The 20,026-nt window shown below is 41.1% G+C and overlaps 1 protein-coding gene across 1 annotated transcript; it reads right to left on the reverse strand.

Annotated features, from left to right (window-relative positions):
- Nucleotides 1-563: 563 nt before the first annotated feature.
- On the reverse strand, nt 564-5,584 carry IFNG (interferon gamma). The gene is made up of 4 exons (XM_019514693.1): nt 5,026-5,584; nt 3,382-3,450; nt 2,559-2,738; nt 564-1,735 (listed from the first exon to the last, which is right to left on the reverse strand). Exons 1-4 carry the CDS (start codon nt 5,146-5,148, stop codon nt 1,610-1,612), a joined length of 498 nt encoding a protein of 165 aa, XP_019370238.1. The 5' UTR covers nt 5,149-5,584; the 3' UTR covers nt 564-1,609.
- Between the last annotated feature and the right edge of the window lie 14,442 nt (nt 5,585-20,026).

Genomic DNA, 20,026 nt, shown 5'->3' on the forward strand with positions numbered 1-20,026 from the left:
TCTGACCTTTCAATAGGCTTTCAGAGGCTTTCAATAGGCCTACCTCCCAGTTCTGTTTCAGTACAGTTGCAGTTAAACCCAGGCAGGGTTCTCTCAGACATGACCTGCACATTGTATTCCCAGTTGCTGAGCAATCGGTGTAGTAGGAAATTAGAAAACGGAGAGTCTGGGAGGTCTGAGTTCTCTGTCATAAGGTCCCAGCCTTCTGGCTCCTCAGAGGCCTCAGTTCTCAAGGCCTGCAGGCTCAAAGGCTCTGGGAGAGACCGCCAGCCCAACTGCTCTAGATCTGTGTTCCATTCTTTTAAATAGAAAGTCACGTTTCAAACTATCAACATTTCTGCAAAACAGAATGATGTTTGTCTACCCCCCTCTAAACAGGAGCTTCGGGTACTCTGAAAAAAATCAGACCCGAAGCTTTTATTGATGACACTCCTTCAAAAACGTTATCAGTATTTGGACCAAGTCTCTAACTCAGTGAAATAAAATATAGACATCCCTGGTATCAGTACAATGGTATAACTGTAGAAATGGTACTTTTACAAAGATGTACTGCACGCAATGAATAAATGTAAAAATATATTTTATTCAATTGTTTCTGTTCTTAAATTAACAAATTAACAAAATAACGATTTTGAACTTCCATCAAAGTCTTAAATAATATATCAGTGCAAAGTTTTGCATATTCACCTGAGATAACATACTGCTACACCACTGAGACAGAGTTGTCTCCAGGGGTGGCTGTGAAGTAGCCTTATCCTTAATGACTTCCAAATGTAATAATTAGCATTAGTCAGTCCTCAAGGCCCCAGTTCAGAAAAGCATTTCACTATATGCTTAACACTAAGCCTGTTCATAAACCACATTGACTTTAGTATGTAGTTAAAGCTAACCAGATTAAAAAGTGCATTCTTGAATAGAAGTGCTTTTCTGAATTGGGCTCCTTTGTCTATACCAAATAAATAAATGATTAGCCAAAATCTTAAATATAGCTGCCAAAATAGCACCGGGCAGCTATTTAGAAAGTAGTGGCCCACATAGTATGTTTACATGCAGTTCACAGGGGATATCAGGTAAATATTGCATAGCTCTGTATTATCCAGTGAATAAACTTACAAAAGATAATCATAAATCTAATACCTAATATTGGGTGCCTATACATGTGCTTGGGAGTAGACAGAGGGCAATTTAATTAAAGCAGTTCCTGGAGAGCTGCTCTAATTAAAATGTCACAACATCACATGTATTAATCCCCCCTCATGTTTACAGATGGCCACAGGATGCTTTAACTAAAGCTTATTCAATGAATCTTAGTTAAAACACCCCAGTGGCTATTTTTAAACCCACAAGGGCTTATAGATGTGACGCTGCGACAATGCTAGAGCATTCTAATTCAAACGCACAACAGACTTGATTAAGCTAATCTCCAATTAGATCATGCAGAGCATGTGTATAGCACCCAATGATTTCTTACATAGTAGTAAAAATTATAAATATGTTGGTGTTTCTTGGATTTCATTATAAATAATGGTTGATAGCAATAGTTAAATATTAATAAATAGATTTATATAACAACTGAATAATAATAATAATAATAGACAAAACCTAGTCATTAACATTTACATCCTCTTGAATTTTGCCTCCTTCTTCTTTCTGAACGAACAGTTGGGGAGTCCAGTTTTTGTAAGAGGGGGAAAAGTTCATTAATAGCCTTGCGCTGGATTTTCAAATCACTCATCTGTGATAATGAAAAAAAAAAAAAAACAGGTCAGGAAAAACAATACTGTAAACTAATTTTCAGGCTCCATGGTCTATGGTGTTGTAAGGTCATTCCATTGTAAAGCAAAGTAAAACTTCATGAAGAAAAGTAGTCTACTACTCTGTGACTCTCTTCCCATAAAGAGAAGCAATCTTTCCATGAATTTTGTTTGTCGGTTTCCAAGTTATTTTATGACATGCTACAAATCAACGGTATTCCATGCAATAGAGCTGCTGTGTAACATATGCTATATTTGTGATAATTTCTCAGTTATACAATACTGAAAGAGAATAAACTGATGCAACTGATGATAATTAAGTTCATCTGGTCTTAACTGTACATCTGTGGTGTCATTTCAGAGGTTGTTTCTTAAGCCTTCCTGAGATTTGACCATAAACTACTTACAATTTCCTCAGCCCAGCTGAGGACACAAATAACTGACAAATAGTGTGAACTAAGGTTAAAACTACTAATCTGAATGGCTTTTTATTTTCATTAATTCATTTTTAGATCGTTAAAATGCATCAGTTGGGCTATTTTATGAGCACATCCTTAAATATTTTAAAAACACAAACACAAAAATGTAATTAAAAATCTACCCTGAAACATATCCTTAATTGACCTTCTCCTCTGTCATCCCACTCAAGCAAGAACCTTAGCCTGTAGGCTTGGAGTAATCTCTGGTGTTTTTGTTGCATAAAAAAAGGAATGAATGCCAGAGGGAGAGCACCTTCTAGTGAAACATTTTGCCCTTAATAAAGAAAAGGGGTGGATTTAATGGGAGAAAACGTCCTATGCTTACCGGAAGTTTTGCCAACTCCATTATGTCATTTATCTTTTTGTAATCATTAGCAAGATTGCTTTTCTTGGCAAGCAGGTACTCATGTACATTTCTGATGTGGGCTTTACTTGTGTCGATGTTCTCAAACATTTTCAGATACAAGGAAATAATGTGGCTAAATAAGATTCTTCTTTCATTTACCTGTTAGGAAAAGAAAAAGGAAATGGGTTCATGAACTTCCATCAAAAGAGAACTGCTGAAAACCAAAATGCAGGCCACCAGCTTTGGGAGACAGATCGCTCTAGGTATTCGTATGCTCTCCTTCTAAACCATCCACTAGCACTGCTTTTGGAGAAAGATCCAGTTGTTATGTAGGCATGGTGGGATTAGGCCGGCCAGGAAACTACAAACCTTTCTCAATTTTTAGAGGGAGGCCAATGGACTAGATGGACCATTGGTTTAATCTAATATGGCTGTTTTTATGTTCTTATGTCAAAGAACACTCAGTGCAACCCAGCACAAGATAATATACAGGATGGCTTCCGCTTTCATTCCGAGTTGGCTGTGTTTTGAGCTGAGTTCATGATGTAAGCAAAAGTATCCTGAGAGCTGCCATAACTTGTATCAGCTGGCCATAACACTGGTATAGCCATGCCCTCTGCAGTGACAGAAAGGTTGACGGACCAGTGGATCCCTGTGTCAGCTCTAAGCTACTGAATCATTTATAGAAGGGTGATTTTTCTTGTGGCTAGTTACTTCATGTTAGGAGCTGCATTGTATCACTAGAGCAATGCAAAGTAGGTGTACTATTGCACAAAATATGATCCTAAGAATATAAGCTTACCTCTGTCCAGCTTTTCAGCTTTTCTGTAAAAATGGGTCCACCATCAGCTACATCTGAATTGCTTGAATTCTGCAACAGAGAATAAAAAGGTGCATAAGATCAACTGAAAAGCAAGCAGCACTTGCCACTGTAAAGAGCAGGCATTGGCAATGTAACACATGCATTAAGGATTTTCAGGTGGGATTTTTTTTATCTTTGAGGAAGTATGTAACATATTCAAAAGAGTGTTAAGTCCCACTGGCTAATCTGTTACTTGTACTATAAAAACTTTTAGCCTGTTTTATCATGGTTTACAAAACTAGTTGTTCTAGGTCTACTGTATCTCAAACATAATGACATACAGAGCTTTAAAACATTGTTCTAGATTTTATAGAAATATAAATATTTTATCCAATCTGTTCAAATATAATTCATGCAATGCAGAGTAAATAGTTTCTTGTGGGTCTTTTATGTTCTATAACATTATTACTATATAAGAAGTGGGATAATGTAAAGGCTTAAACATACATTTTAAGTACCTGGCTAAACCAGACACTACTACCAATTTTGAGAGGCACTAAGCACTTGAAACAAACTTGAATTTTATGTTCCTTAGGAAGGATAAAAATCCACTCCTTCTTAAGATTTGACTCTACAAAGCCACACTTAAAGTAATAAGAATCTAGCTAGCAAATGATAACGCTGAGTTTTACATAAAAAACATTACTGCAATTAATCTCCAAGCACTTTGCAAATGTTACATATGCCTCACACCATTCTTCTGAGGGTATTACAGGAACTGTTGTACCTATGCTATAGATACATAAACAGAGGTAGTTAGGGACAGAGGTGGAAACAGTGATTGTGTTCCCCAGGCTCATGGGATCCTGCATCTCTCCAGCATTTACAAAAGTGAACTAAAATGTTCTAAGGAGAAATACTGAGAATTAAAGCTCTTATTCTATGAGAAATCCCAGCTCAAGTCAGTGAATAATCTGATTGGGTTTTAAGTGATCATAAAAGCCAATTATCACTGCTTACATGGTCTCTGTGAAAAGAGGTAATATTACAGAATGAAAGATCCCACAGCAATCATGATAGCCTATGAAACAATGATTAAGGTAGAAATATTTCAGAGTTGCACCAGAATAGGCACGAGCAGTTCCTTCTCTGAGGAACCTACCAGAGGAAAAACCATCATGTCTTTGCTGAAACCAAAGTAACTCTCTTTCTCTGTTGCTTTCAGTTACTCCTGTTTATATCACTAATTAGGTCCTCTAATTATGACAAATATCAATGTAAAACTAATGATGATTCAAAACATTATAACTTAACTATTATAAGATTTTTTTTCTTTTCAGATTGTTTCATTGAGCTCATTGCTGATGGGAAGTTAGGAAATTGCTGAGAGAGATGCAAAATACTGCATTACCTTAATCACTTCAGTTAGAGGACCTTAGTTGTGTGAATAGTATAAGCCAAAGAAATGATCTAGCTTCTTAACTTTAATTAATGTAAAGACTAACTAGCAAATAAACCCTAATTTTACTCTATGTTGTTAAAGTACTATATTACATTACTTGCCATAAACCCAGCTGTTTCAGTTATATTCAAAAGCATAAGCAGAAGAGAAAGAAGAATACATTATTAGAAAGTTATACTTACAAAGTCAATTTTCAGTTTGTCTATGTCACTCTGTACCTGGAAAGGTATTATGGTACTTTCCAAGCATCCAAGACAAGACAGGTGAATGGAGAGAAAGATGAAGAGGTAAGTTTGATAAGTCATTTCTCTGGAGACACTGAAGTAGAAAAGTTGAAACGATTCTTGGATATGTTATGAGACCTAAAAGCAATAAGCTAACTTTCTGTCAGCTCTTCTACTGGAAGAAAGCAGATTAGTGAACTTCATCTGCCTTGCTAGTTGTATTTATACCTGGCTGTTGAATATTTTTAACACGTCACCAGAAGAATTACATCTTTTTTCACAAGTTTCTGACAAGATGGTGTTAGATAGGAGGTGATGCTTAATGGTTTATTATTAGGTATGGTTTGTGGGATTTCAGTACTCACAAAGTTTCCTTTAAGTAACCAGTCTCCAGTATGAAAGCAGACAGCACTCAGTTACATGTCCAGCCCTACCTGGGATCCCTCGAAAGCATTTTCACTTGACTGCAGCATGGCACCAGAAATTTCCCACATGCTTCATCAGCTTATTTAACGGTAGAGTTTAGGTGGCACAATACTGTTTAAATGATGTGTTTGTGGTTGGGAACAAGCAGGAAGGGAAATTTTGGCACTTAGTCTTACAAAGTGTACGCGCTCAGTGATAATATTCTTGCAAATTATCTGAAAGTAAAGAAATCACATACTGTGGTTATGGGGTCAGTTTGATGGCTAAGATGCTTGTGGTCTTCTCATAAAAGAGACTATTTTGATTAACAACGGACTCTTCAAAACTACTTCAAAAGTTTTAGATTATCGCTTAATGTTGCACATTGTGAAACAGAAATAGTCCTCGCTTTAAAACATGTTGCTATGCATGCCGTTTTCTGATCCTTCACCTCCAAGTGCAGTTTAGACTCAATAATCCTAACAAACATAAGTTACTTCTGATACCAATACAATTATGCCTTTTTTAACTCTGGGTGCCAACAGAAGTGCAGCTCACCACTGTAACTCGTGGTTACTCTGAGGAGGGGGGGCTTCAATCCACCTGCCGCACCCTCCAGCACTGGCTGGGCAACCCCCAGAACAAGCTCCCTCTACTCCTCTCCCCCTCACTCCTATTCTGAAGGAAGAGCAGGGAGCAGGGCTCAGCTGCATCAGCCAAGCCCTGCTCCCAGCCATGCTGACAGATGTTAATGAAGGTGCTCTGTTTTGAAGCGCTTTTATCTGAACCCTCATATAATTCATATTTCCATGCTATCGGGCATTTTTAAAGTGCTCTACAGCCATGTACTTCTATCAGTGTCTGGCTGCAAAGTGCTTTCAGTGGCCAGTCACACTGCAACCTGCCATCTGTCAGCACCCTCTTTAATTCTGCAAGTTGTTTCATGACATACAGCTAGAGCTGCAAACGGATACTGTTTGGATGCAAGTAATATTAACCATACCGTAGTCGTAGTTACATCTCAAGCCTCATGTTTGCCCATTCCTTTGCACAGAAACTCTTGAAGTATAAAAACATTGGGGCATGCATGGAGAAGGATCATGCTGAAGAAAACGTGGATTTAATCACACATCCTTGTGATAAAGAGGCACTTGCTAAACACTTCCCTTTTTAACCATACTCCTGATTGGACTCGGGTGGACAATGGAGGAAAAGGTTGTTTTTGTATGTTGTGTTTGTGCTTGCTTATCACTAATATTTGTAGTAGCCAAGCTTTGGCTGGACAGATGTTCATAGAAAGGGGATTGCAAGATTTGTTTTGTGCAGAAGCCAAATTGATTTCAGGTAGAAGCAGTTGAGTGCCCATCACAAAATTCAGAGTAGGCAGTATACAAAAAGATAGACTGGGAGGTCCCTGTTGGAAGGGGAAAGGGAAAAAGAAGGGAGTCAGGAGACAGAATCAAAAGGAAGATATTTGTGGGCTCGTTGTCCAGCGAAGGTCACTGCCACCTCTGTTCTAGTCAATCAGAGAGGTGAGGAGGAGGTTGGCATTTTGATACTGCATGCTGTCCAAAAGGATCACTGCTGGGACATGGGGAACTTTCTGACACAAGGGGTCCAAGAGAAAGGGAGTGCAGCCAAAAGGTTTCTGCTTTGTCTGCAGAATTCTCTATGTAGCTTGTGGGATCACCTGGGCAAAATAGGTGAAAAATGGGCAAAAATGAGCCACCATATCCATGGTAAATGGAGAATTTTGATATGCTGTGGAGGAGGTGACCAGATCTCACAAGCAAGGTAAGGCTTATAGATTAAGTTATAAAACTCTGGGAGTCACCTTTAACAGAAGGTATATTTTAGGATTATTGACTGTATCCGTTGCATATTAACTATTCCAAATCGGGCAACGATAAAACCAGTGTGTTTTTTTCAGTTTGGTGCCTGTAAGTCACCTGACCGTTCATGCAAACTAGAGGTTTCACACCCCTTTGTTCAAGCAGCACCTTACAGCAATTTTAACCAATGATGTCCTTGGAAAGTCATACAAAGCCACAATGACCACACTTCCTACTCTCCAAGGTGAAAGAGTTTTTTTCTTTCCTTTCCTTCCTTTCTTTAATTTTATAAGAATTCTTCATAGATGTGGGGACACTTTTGGCATTAGCAATATTTTCTGAGGCTGTACTTTATTGTTGACTATTAAAAAAAAGCACAGAGTTGTGAGTCTGCCTCTGTTCTCTGCTACTGACTTTCTGTGTGTGGTCTTATCCATGTCACTTTGCTTCTTTCCTTCAGGTCCTTTTCCTTAGGAATATAATAATAATTCCCACTATACCTACCTCGTAAAGCAGTTGAGAGATTTTATTGGTTAACATCTATATAGCATTTGAGAAATAAAGCACTATATAATTCCTAAATATTGTTATTTACAATGCAAAATTATATAATCTGAAAAGTGGATAGCTCTACCATCACATTTTTATGATCCAGATTATTATAGGCTTATCTAGATACATAATTAAAATTATTTTATTTCTGCAGTAAAAAATGAGGATCTCAGTTGGGTTTTTCCACAAACCCTACACAGACACAAGACAATTCTCCAGTCCAGGGGCATACAGTTTGTAGGCTGGGTCTGGCCCATGCTGCTGGTGACTTTCAGCAGTGTTCCAGCACCAGAGGATTTTGCTACCACTTTAAAAATTGTAAGCTACTGCTTTAGTCAGTATGGATCTGTAAACTCAATGGACCACTGTGAAGACTGGGATCATTAAAATTAAGTCCTGGGAACTAAAGCAGGATAAGTAGAAAAGGGTTGGCCAGAAAACTTCTTTTTCACACACACAAAAAACATTTTTTTTTTCATTCTAAGAGACAAAGATAGAGTTGGGTGGTTCAGGAAACATTTTCTCATCAGAAAATACTAAATCATAGGCTGGTTTTTGTGGAAAAGGCTTAGATCTAAATATTTCTGAAAAAAAATTCCAAAATTATCCAAATGTTTTTATTTTTGACATTTTTAAAGGAAAAAAATGTTTCTGGTCCCAAACCAATTTCGTTTTGTAAATTTATGCTAATAACAGCTGAAAATAAAAATAGTCAAAATAAAAAGAAACTTTTTAATATTATTGACATGGAAAATTTTTATTGACCTATTTTGTCTTGATTTTGTTTTTTTTTCAGGTTGTCAAGATTTTTAAATTTTGCATCAATAGTTGGGACAAGAAAATATATTTACATCTCAGAAACATTCATGGGATGGGAAAATCATTTTCTTCCCAGTTCAAAATCAGTAAATAAATATTCTTTGGTCTAGCAAGAGAACCTGACTCTCATGATCTGTGCTCAGGTCACTCAGCTTTGATGGGAGAGAACTTTGGTCAAGACCTGGCTTGGCCTGATACAAACAAGAGTTGTAGCTCTTCCAATTACAATAACATTTTCATCAAAGCCAATATATTCCCACAGTATATTCTGATTTAAACAAAAAGAGATATTTGACCAAAATAAAAAGTTTCATCACAAAAATTCTGACCAGCTCAGAAAACTTCTATCTAGTGCAAATTCCCAGAAAGGAAATTGAAATGGTTTTACAATAGTGCTGAACTGAGGTTAAAGACCTAGCCCAGAATTTTTACTGCCATCTGCAGGAGTTAGTTTCTCCATCTTTAAAAGCAGAGATAATATTTACCATCTTCACAGGAGTATTGGGAGGGCTAATGATAAAGTTGGGAAAGAAGGGGCATTGTCATTATTATCACTGCTCTTTTGCAGACAAAACATTCAATGGACATCCCAGGACTTTCTTTTCCTCTCGTGTTATCATTCATATATTCACAAAATAGCTTTCAGGGCTACAGATCTAAAACGATGAAACTTTACACTCACTTGGTAACCTTTTCTTTAATGACCTGGCTCAAAAATGGGAAATGTACTAATGTCATCTGCTGATGACACAAAGTTAGGAAGTATCACTGGTATAGAGGATCTCAGCATCATACAGGTGGAACTGGATTAGCTTGAGGATTGGAATAATAGAAATGGGATGCAATTTAGTAGTACAAACTGAAAGGTGGTGCACTTAGGGACAAATAACAGAAACTGCTCACATAAACTAGGAGCTTACTAGTTGGAAACTATCAGTGAGGGCCATATTAGTCTACTACAACATTCAATGTGAAGCAACTGTGAAAAGGAAATGTGATCCTAGGGTGACATCAGGTGAGAGATGACCAGGAGAGGAAGGAAATTAATAATGTATGAGCTACTGCTGAAACTTCATCTGAAATACCAGGTTTTCTTGGGGTTTTATTTTTTGCTACCCACTCTTTACTCCTTTATTTTGTAAAACTGGGCATATCCTACATGCTATATGACTTACAAGGCAGATCTGGGCTCTCATCATCCCTGACGGCTAACACTCTTTTTAAGTGAGGCTGATGTCAATAGGAAAGCATCTGTAGGCATAATAGCTAACCAAAATATGGTCATCATTTCATGAAAGACCTGGTGAAATGAAACCACGGAGTCTCAGTGGGTTTTCCCCAAACATGGCCTCTCAAGTTCACCAGCTTTTCCCCATTCTTCTGTCTCTCAAGAAACCTTCCTGCAAACTCTTTGTCCCCAGCACCCTAAGAACATGCTGCAGCATTGCCACATCTCAGAATTCAATCATGAATCTCATAATATCTAGTGGAGCTATAGGTGCATGTGAGAATCTCAGGTGTTATTTTTGTAAAGATAAGTTTCTACACTTCATAGCTGTGGAAAGAAAAATTTAAAACATGAACTCTAAAGGCTCCAAATTTGGCAAGCAGATTTAAAAAACTAATAAATTTATGTGTTTTAATATCTCATGATTTTGTGAGGCCATGATTCAGAAGTCAAGTCAAGCACTTGGGATTGACATCACTCTGTAAGCTACAACGATTGATAGCCAGTTCTGTGTAGGCATAAGCAGTGTAGCTTTTAAAGGTTTTTAATACAGTTTATTGCCATCAGGAAGTATAATCTCTTTCCAATGTCTTTATGTGTACTTATTTCTGGTAATCTGTGTTTGAAAGTAGCTTAGAATAGTTCCTTTTTCATCCATGTCAGGGCTGTCCACCTTCTGAGCATCTGAAGTCCATATGCCACAGTGGCTACCTGTTGCAGAGGCCATGTGACACACGCCTCCATCCCCACCTTACTGCAAGTAGGCAACACATCTCCTCCTGTCTCATAGACAGTGAGCTTCCCAAACCCTGCCACAGACACCCTGGGTGCTATTCACCATAGCAGCAGGAGCAACCTGGGGAGTGGTGGCCAGGCAGGAGCCTATGAGTCATTGTGGGCTGGATATAGCCCACAGGCCATTAGTTGGACAGCCTCGATCTATGTTATCAAAAGCTGATCTTCTCTAGTTACAGAAAATCATATGAGCAAATATGTGCATTTTATAAGGCACACTTTGTTTTCTACTTCCACTGAATATTAAATAAAATATGTAAAGTGCCACTACTGTGAGATTGCAAAAGTCATGCCTGCAGCCACATGTGAATCACTTCTAAAAATAACTTGGGAGCAGCAGGGCTGTCCATACCTGCCACTTGCTTCTGGGCCAGGCAGGACTGAGGGACTCATCAGAGGCCAGACAAAAATGCCTTGAAGGGCCAGCAAGCTGTATTTTGCCCACACCTGTACTAGGTACTAGTCTCCCCTCCCCCATCCTTGCTCCTTGCTTCTCCCTCCCTGCTGCCTGCCCTGGGGGCGCCCTAATGAGTACTTGTTTAACCATTGTAATTACAACAGGTTAAAACAGATTTTTTTTTAAATGGTATTTACATTCCCTACTCAGTAAGAGTTTGGGGTTGTCTAGTAAACTTTTAGGAGGTACAGATACTTTTTTTTAAAAAATTACCTCCTAGCACTGTTAGGTTTGCAGACACCTAATGATTCACAAGAGAAACCCAGAGATTTTAAATAGAAATCCATAGTATCAAAGGAATTCTGGCCTGTTGTTGACTTGCTGAGTTCTTTGCGGCACAAGAATCACACTATTATTTTTCCATAGTAAAAGAAAGCAAGTGAAAACAAAGAGGTGACTTTTCCGGGGGGGTGCCCTGAATCTAATGAGGGGTGTCTTGAGTCTAAAAAAGTAACTATCCAGGGTCTGTGGACCCTTCCTAGATTGACACTCCTCTGAGTGGTACAAGGGTTATAATATTTCCATGAAGACAGACAGTAACATTGAATTAGCAGCAAGAAATAATTCAGAATCACATAACTGATGCTACTGTAATCTAACCTGTGTTCTCCTACTCAGCCTTTTGCTTGGTTTGGTCTGTGAGCATGGATAAGTCTGTGAGGAAATGTTACTTTTCTGCATTGTTTAACCAGATCTGGGTACCCAGCTACACCAGCCCACCTGCAAACACCCACCCTGAACTTTACCCTTACCTGTGCACCTGCATCTATATGGGTGGTCTGGTAGCCTGGATTAGGAATTAAGATTACTGAGGACATATTTCAGGGTTCTTGGCACCTGTCTAATTTGAGCTGCTCTAGGTAGGAATTGTTTTGCTGTGAATTGTGGGAGCATTTGTGTTTCCCTCCTAATCTCCTACTACTCCTGCTCAGTTCACTTCTGTTTGTTCCATTTGGTGTCAAGGTGTGGATCCAGGATAGGCAAATGAAATGTTCCCATTTTGGCTGCTCTCTTATGGCAGCAGGATGGAGAGAGAGACCGGGGCAAGACAGAGGGCACTTCAGCAGTTCTCAATCATCAGAAGGCAGCAGAGCCTCTTGATTTAGAGACCATGTAAGCTGAAGGCTGATGTGGCCACCAAGGTGGGAACAGCTATTGCATGTAACAAATTGTCTGTATGTAGATTAGCCATTGCAGGGTGGCTAGAACAGAGTGGAGGTATCCCATCATTGTGTAGACCTGGGATGACCAGCACCAGTTAAAGAAATTTCACACAAGGAAATACATGTACATGGAGCTGTATAATGGACTTGCCATAGCCCTCCAGCCCCAGGGCACAGTAATGAGCTGGGGACATGGCCATCCAGAAAGTTTACTGCAGCCATCTGGAAGCACCCCAGACTGCTATAGGTCAGTGACACTGAATAATTTGGTGTTAGCAAGTCAGCTGTGAGGTGGTGGAGATTTCTGAGATGCTTTACTGAGAGGTAGTTGTGACTATGGGTCTTGTTACCGTTAATTGTAGGTGGCTTCTGGAAATTTTAACCCCTGGATTGTCCATAGTTTTAAGAATACTTTAGGCAATAAAGTTATACCACTCCAGGGCAGGTTTCTCTCTGATCCGTGCTATCCAGCTTGTGTTCTGTGAATGTGTGGCAACTCCCCACAGATGAGCCATGTAAGTTGCAGTCCTCCAGCATCCCAGGATGCAGTGTCCCCTCCCCTGCCCAGCTCTGCTGTGTGGAGAAACTTACCAGCCCCTGAACTCTACTGCCCAAGGGGGCAGTTCTGGCACCAAGCCAACTCCCATTCCTGCCCCCAGGGGTGTGAGTTTCTCACCCCCAGGGGTGCAACCCCATGCAAACAGAGCACATGCCGGCTAGCCAGATTGCAGGGCATAGACAGGTCCAGGAACGGGGCCTCGGGGAAATGAGAGAGAACAAAGTAGGGGGCTGGATCAAGTCCCCATGAGCTGCGGCTTCCTTACCAGGGCAGGGGCAGTAGCTCCCCCAAATGTGCCTCACCATTCCCACATGACCCTCTCCCCCCCCCCACACATCCCAATTTATTAAAACATGAGACCTTTGTTAATTTACTTTCTGTTTATTTCTTTTTAAATTTTCTTTCTTTAACTTATTTGTATTTTATCCACCAGTGGCCAACTTCCAACATTTAACCACCCTTCCCCCGGCCCCATTTCCTTTCTACCTCCATTTGCATTACCCACCTCCATCCCATTAACTCTGCCTCCCAGCTTCATGATCCCCCTCCCCCCCCAACCCATCTCTCATACACCCCGACCTCAAGCAGGGATAGGAGTCTGCCCTGGCTCACCAGCCCTGTAATGACAACTCACAGCTGTAGCTCCTCATCCTGGCCCCTGCTCACCAGCTAGTGGCAAGTCACAGCTGTGCAGGTGGTCGGCAGTCAGAGAGGTTTTTAGCTTTTAACTAATATCCAAATATATTCTACAGCCAAAAAACGTTAATAGCAACAAAAATAGTAAAATAAAAATAATGCATTTAAAAACATTTCAGGAATCCCAGCTGCTATTAAATAAAGTGAACAAAATAAAGTAAATGAAAATGCTGAAGTGCTGAATGCAATGCAGGAGGAACAGTGGTGTCTTCAGACTGGTCAGCCAGCTAGACAGCATCTTCCACTGCTGTGTAGTTAAACTAGACTGAGTGGTGCAAGCTTACCAAACTGTGTGTATAAACTGGCAAGTAGTTCCCAGAGCACAGAAGTTGAGTGGGAAATGAATAAATAGAAAAAAAACCCAAAACAGGGTTACAGAATTGTTGGATGGCATTGGAGGTCTACCAAAACCTGACCTCTTTCACTCAGCAGAAATGTTGTTAATAATTACTGGCCATATCTGCCATATCCTCTTCAAATCCACTACAGCTTTCCTCAATCACTTAAAGAGGATGTAGCTAAACTGTTTTCAGTGATGGCAAGTAACAGAACAAGGAGTGATGGTCTCATTTGTAGAAAGAGAAGTTTAAGTTAAATATTAGGAAAAGCTTTCCCACTAGGAGAGCGGTAAAACACTGGAACAGGTCGCCCAGAGAGGTGGTGGAATCTCCATCCTGGTGGCTTTTAAGATCCAGGTAGACAAAGCCTTGGCTTGGATAATCTAGTTGGGGAGGGTCCTGCTTTGAGCAGGGGGTTGGACTAGATGACCTCCTGAGGTCCCTTCCAACCCTAATTTTCTATGATTCTGTGATTAATTTTTGGAATGAAAACTATTGCTCAGACTTGGAACTATAGCAGTTCCCTCTGGCTTCAGAGTAAGGGACAAAGAAAATTTTCACCTTGACAGTTGACAAAGACCTACAATATCTGGTGGTGTGAGTGCCATTCTGTATGGAAGCTGTATGGAAGGCTACTTTATCAATGAACATGGCCTATCAGACTATTCTACTGTTTTGTTTAAATAAGATAACTGACATCTAACCCTTACTCAATACCAAATGATGAGCTATATTTAGAGATTCTGGAAGGCCCTCTCCAGTGTGCATTAATTTAGATCTGTGGTTCTCAACCTTTTTTTAGACTCAAGGCACCCTCTATAGACTCATGGCACCTCTCAGCTCTTAGTTTTGACTTTAGTTTTCACTACAGAAAAATACTACAGCATTTCATTTATTACAAAGAACTCAGAAAGACCACAACAGGTCATAATGTTCTTAGCACTATGGATTCCTATTTGAAATCTGTGAGTTTATTTTGTAAACCTTGTTTGCACACCTAACAGTGCTAACATTGCATAGCACCCCTTGGCACCTCTTAACATCTAAAGGCACCCTGGGGGTCCACTACACCATTGTTGAGAATCACTGATCCAGAACCACCAGTTTTAGCTCAACTGTAACATTGTTCTTAAACAATCTATTGGCAAATTCCACTATTTTACCAACTTAAGACAATGCCATTAAAGGTGATAGATGTGCACCCATATACACAGGTGACTGGTAGGGAGAGCACAGGGGGGGCATGTACCCCTCCTTGAGATTGACCCCCAAGTTGGCACTGCTCAGAACAGGGCAGTTTTTTTGCCACATGAGCTAGCAGCATCTTGAGGGGGGCACTGAGCTGCGGCACAGTGTAGGAGTGGATATGGGGCTCTTGGCCCATTCCGGGCCCGCCCACAAATTGTGCCCTCGCCCCAGACTCAGGAGGCGCCAGTCACCCCTGCCCATATATATGCATGTATATGTGCATTCATGTGCACGTATGTCTATATGGATATGCAAGAGCTTATTAAGTGAGCTGCTTTTTTAACTTTGTTAAAGTCTAAGCATGTCAGAAGATTGGAGTGGGCAGAATTTGCACCTACTTAATGACACCTTGAAATCAAAGAGGGTCTGCACAGATGCAAGAATTTGCCAGCATAGATTCACTTGCACTGCATGTCTCATGTTGCTCAGGTACATCCAATTGTTCTGGATCATTTTCCCAGATCCAAGCAAATAAACTTTCCCCCACAACTGACTTCTCTCTCCAGAGATTTTTCAAGGGGTTTCCCCATATCTAATATTCTATTTCATTCTCCCAGGATCATTTCCCCTTTTCAAAAACGTGCCATTTCAACTCCAGTTTCGCACTTTCTGGTACCCTTACTTATTGCCTTTAACACATGATTTTTAAAAGAACATTACAACACAGACACACCAGAGTTCCTCTGATGATAGTAATGGACTGCAGATCCTTTTCTTTCCGAACTAGTAACAGAAAGCTAGGGATTTCAGTCTACCTCCCTGTTGTCCACATCACCAGATCTAACAGTTAATTAGTTATGATTGTCCCAAAATACTCAGATACCTCACAGGGTAAAAACAGACCTTAGATTTCTTCCAGAACAAAGCCTTTTATTCTGGGAACTCTTTCTTTCCTTTTGTTTTAAAATAAGAAACAAGTGCCCATCCCATTCTTTGGTACATAAGCAACTATTTTCACAATTAAAATTTCCCAGTTGTACAGATTTGTGTATTTACAAAATTATGAGCAAACACAATATATGCATATCTTATCACATTTGTCTGGGTTGGATCAAGGAGAGAACTTTGTTTCTTATTTATTATAAAGTACCATTTGTGATTATATAGATTTAATTGTGTGTGCGCAAACATACATGTTTCCGACTTTATGATATATTTTAAGCATTGATTAGGAAATATCCATAAAATCAGTGGTGATGGCAACCCCTCACTGTCAAAGATGATCACTGTCACAGATCAAAAAAAGGGTTGTAGATGAGTCTGTTGATGGCTAAGAAGGTCAATCCTAGAGCCACATACTCTCTGGCATATGCCCCAGGTGTTGGTTAAAGGGAGGGTCGAACTGTGGGTTTCCTTTCCTTTCATATCTGTATCCATAAAATACTTCAACACAATAAGTGGATTTTTCTTGTCACAGCCACAGTACCGTAGCAAGAGGGGGAGCAAAGGGGTGAGTGGGCAACTGCCCTGGGTACCGAAGGGAAGGGGCGCCAACAGGGGCTGCCCAGTCAGGGCAGGGCACAGGATAGAGTGGCTCATTTGGGGGGTGCTAGGATAGGGGAATGGTGGCTTTCACCACTGCATGCACTCCTGGGCAAGCATGTGGGGGCATGAACCCCCTGGATCTATGAAACTATGGATCTTCGTGTAAAGCGAGGGCGGGCTGACAATATGGGCTTGCCCCGGGCACCGAAGTTCCTAGCTACGGTATTGCACAGCCATTTTGAAATGTATAAGGGAGTTTCCTAGCAGGTACTTGTACTGTGATGTAATCCCTTCTTCGAAATAATCCACTATATTGTTCAGTGGGGATTTCCCTCCCTGGCCCAGCTCTTGTATTGCCATTCATAACTGTGGTGACTAAGCAAACCAGTTTTCTTTAATCACAGAAAAAAAAGTGCCCAGGGCAAAGTAAGTATGCAGATTCAGACTTACCTCTTGCCTCCATATCACTTACGAGTAGGTGAGATAAATCTGTCGTACAACAATCCAGCCACAGATGACAGTTTACCTTTAAGTGAATTTGTTAATATCAATTTGACTGCAAAGACTTTCCAGTTAAAGTTTGAATTTTGAATACAAATAAGTATGTACAGAAATTTTAGGTTTTAAATGCTAAGCCCTGTCATTGTGCAGCCCTCTCATTGTGGTGTGTTTCCTCTTGATCTGGCAGGAAGTAAGACCATCTATAGAAAAGCTAATGCGTCCTGCCTGTGAATACACTTTTTATTTGTAAGTTACACATCTTGTCTTCAGTGATTTCCACAACTGGCATTTATCTACCATGGATAGGTACCTTAAAAACACACTACTTCAGGCGCTATGAAAATTCCTGAAATGACATGAAAACTATTTTGCCTCAGAAATGAACATGAAATAGAAAAAAAGGCTAAAGAATTGTAGAAAATCTCTTTCAGCACGATATCCAGTCTCTTGCCTAGATATCCAAAATCCAGCCAAGAATTTATATTCTATCTGAAAAAGACATTATAATATGTGGGTAAAATAAATAAACAGAGAAAAAACACAAATAAATAACTAATTATTGTAACCCAGGTGGCAGCCCAATAGTTGCCACCCCTGCCCAAATGTCAGGGATGGTGTGGTGAGAGTGGGACAGGGCTTCTGGCCAGCACCAATTTACTGACCAGCTGGCCCCTGCTCCCCACAGAGCAGCCCGTGGTCCCAAGAAGGTCTAACACTTAACTGATTTAACTATTTACACTTTATTTACAAAACAAGAATAATAGAAAAGGTTATTTACAAGTGAACTTAAATGGCATAACCGGAATCACAAAAAAACCCAGAATGCATTAGTCAACCCTTGATTCAAGAGCCACAGGTAGGGTGACTGACAGCTCTCAGCCACTGCTGAGATGCTACAGCAAGGAAGCAGGGTGCTCGCTTCCAGCAGCTCCAACAGGCTTCCCAATAAGCGACAGACTGCAATAGTGTAAGCTCTTCTGGTCTGCAGCAATCAAATTGTATCAAACCCCAACCCCCCCAAAAAGGCTGAAGGGTGACCCTCCATGGCAACCAAAAAGGCAAGCAACAAGCAACAGAGTAGGCTCCTGCAGCAATCAGCATGACCCAAGCACAAAGCTTAGGGACTCCATGCGATGACAATCAGCTACAGTATAAGGGACAGGACTGAGTCCCCTCTGGGGCAGTCAGTGGCAGAGGGTCAGCAGCACAGGCAGCTCCCAGGGGTTGCTGCTCTAAACCCCTGCTCCAGATGACTGCCCGGGCACCCCACACGCCTTGCGGCTCACCAGTCCTGCTCCGAGTGCTGGCCTGCACCCCAAGCTCCTGGGGACCCTCGTCTTGGCAGTCTGCTGCTCCTCAGGATCCCAGTGCCTTGTCTGCTGCTGTCCCGCTTCCCCGGGGAAGGTGAGGGGTTTCCTCAACTCACGGGCCCAGCTCCCTGCTCTGTGTAAGGATGCCGCCTGCACTCCTGGCTGCTGCTGCTTCTCCGCAGTGGAGTGGGGGGCTGACTGCCACCCCTAGCCTCTCGCACACCTGGCACATCCAGCACACTACGATGGGGCCTTGGGGCACCAGCTCTCCGCCCCAAGCCCTGGCCGCTGCTCCCTCTCTGCTGCAGGGCTGGAGGTACGGCCGCCTGCTGCTGCCTTCTTCTCCCACGGCCTTCAAGGCTCTTCAGAGGGGTCTCTCTGCTCCCTCTCCCGGGTCAGCTCACCCCAGCTCTTCTTAGGCCTCTTGCATCGTTCCCCAGAGTCACTGTCAGCAGCCCCCACACCAGTTCGGCTGCTGTTTTTATCCCCTCTGGCAGTCCCTCCCTGGCTTGCAATCTGGCCACCCAGGGCTCAGGGTGGCTAGCCCACAATCCCAGCCTTCCCCCTTCCATGCGAATGAGGGGATTGAAAACCCCTTCTTTCGATTGGCTTCTCCTTTTCCACAGGGCAGGACTCCCCTGCTCCACCCTTGGGGTCGCTCGGAGTTCCCCGGCACTGTTTCTAGCCCAGGGTAAGTATCTCAAGCCAATCTGGTGAGCCCACATTAGCAGTCTGTTACATTATCATTATTTCAGATGTTCAAAACATAAACAGTACCACTTGTAAGTAATAAGTATTGTATTTGTATGGGGGTCTTTTCTTTTTTCTTCTTAATGTTCTAAAGCTACTGTGTGAGTTAATCTTTTTGTTAGTCTTTGGATAGCTTGCTTTAGTTTGCAGCGAGTTCTGCTAACACTTTTGCACAGGCTTAACTTTGCATGTGAGACGTTCCATGGACTTCAATGCTGCTATATACAATATAAAATTGAGGCTTTATGCATGTATTTTCAGGATCAGGCATAATTTCCAGAGGTGCTGAGCTTTGTAACCAGTCAGGCTAGGAGAAGACAGTGGCCACATTTTACTCTTGTCCTGTAAAAATGGATTCAGCATTACAGGATTCCAGCTATGCAGAGGGTGATATTGCTAACTCGGCAGGAAATGAATTTGTAAATGCTGAGCACAGTTTAATTAGTCATCAAGCAGAAGTATTTACAGAAATAATTTTTTTTGTGAGATTGTATTTCTTTTGTTGTTAATTTTATGGTGAGCGGATGTCTAGGAAATAGCTGGTAGGTATGAAAAATATTTACCCTATACCTCTTCACACAGGTACTTAGATGAGTCTCCCTGCTTTTCATAACTCTACATAGCACTGCTCAGACAGACCCTTGTTTCACCCCCTTTGAAGCTCAGTGCATTGCACTGCTGCATTAGCTGCAGACACACACTGGTACCTGATCAAAGCAAAATCAGGTTAGCGGAACATTTTAAAGGCCCTGCTAATTCCACTTTGGCTGCAGAGTTCGTCAAAAAAAATTAAAAGGATTCTTTTATCATGAAAAAGGGTA

Source organism: Gavialis gangeticus, unplaced genomic scaffold (genome assembly GCF_001723915.1).
Source record: "Gavialis gangeticus isolate Ggan-Ray unplaced genomic scaffold, GavGan_comp1, whole genome shotgun sequence".
Classification (NCBI taxonomy): Eukaryota; Metazoa; Chordata; order Crocodylia; family Gavialidae; genus Gavialis; species Gavialis gangeticus.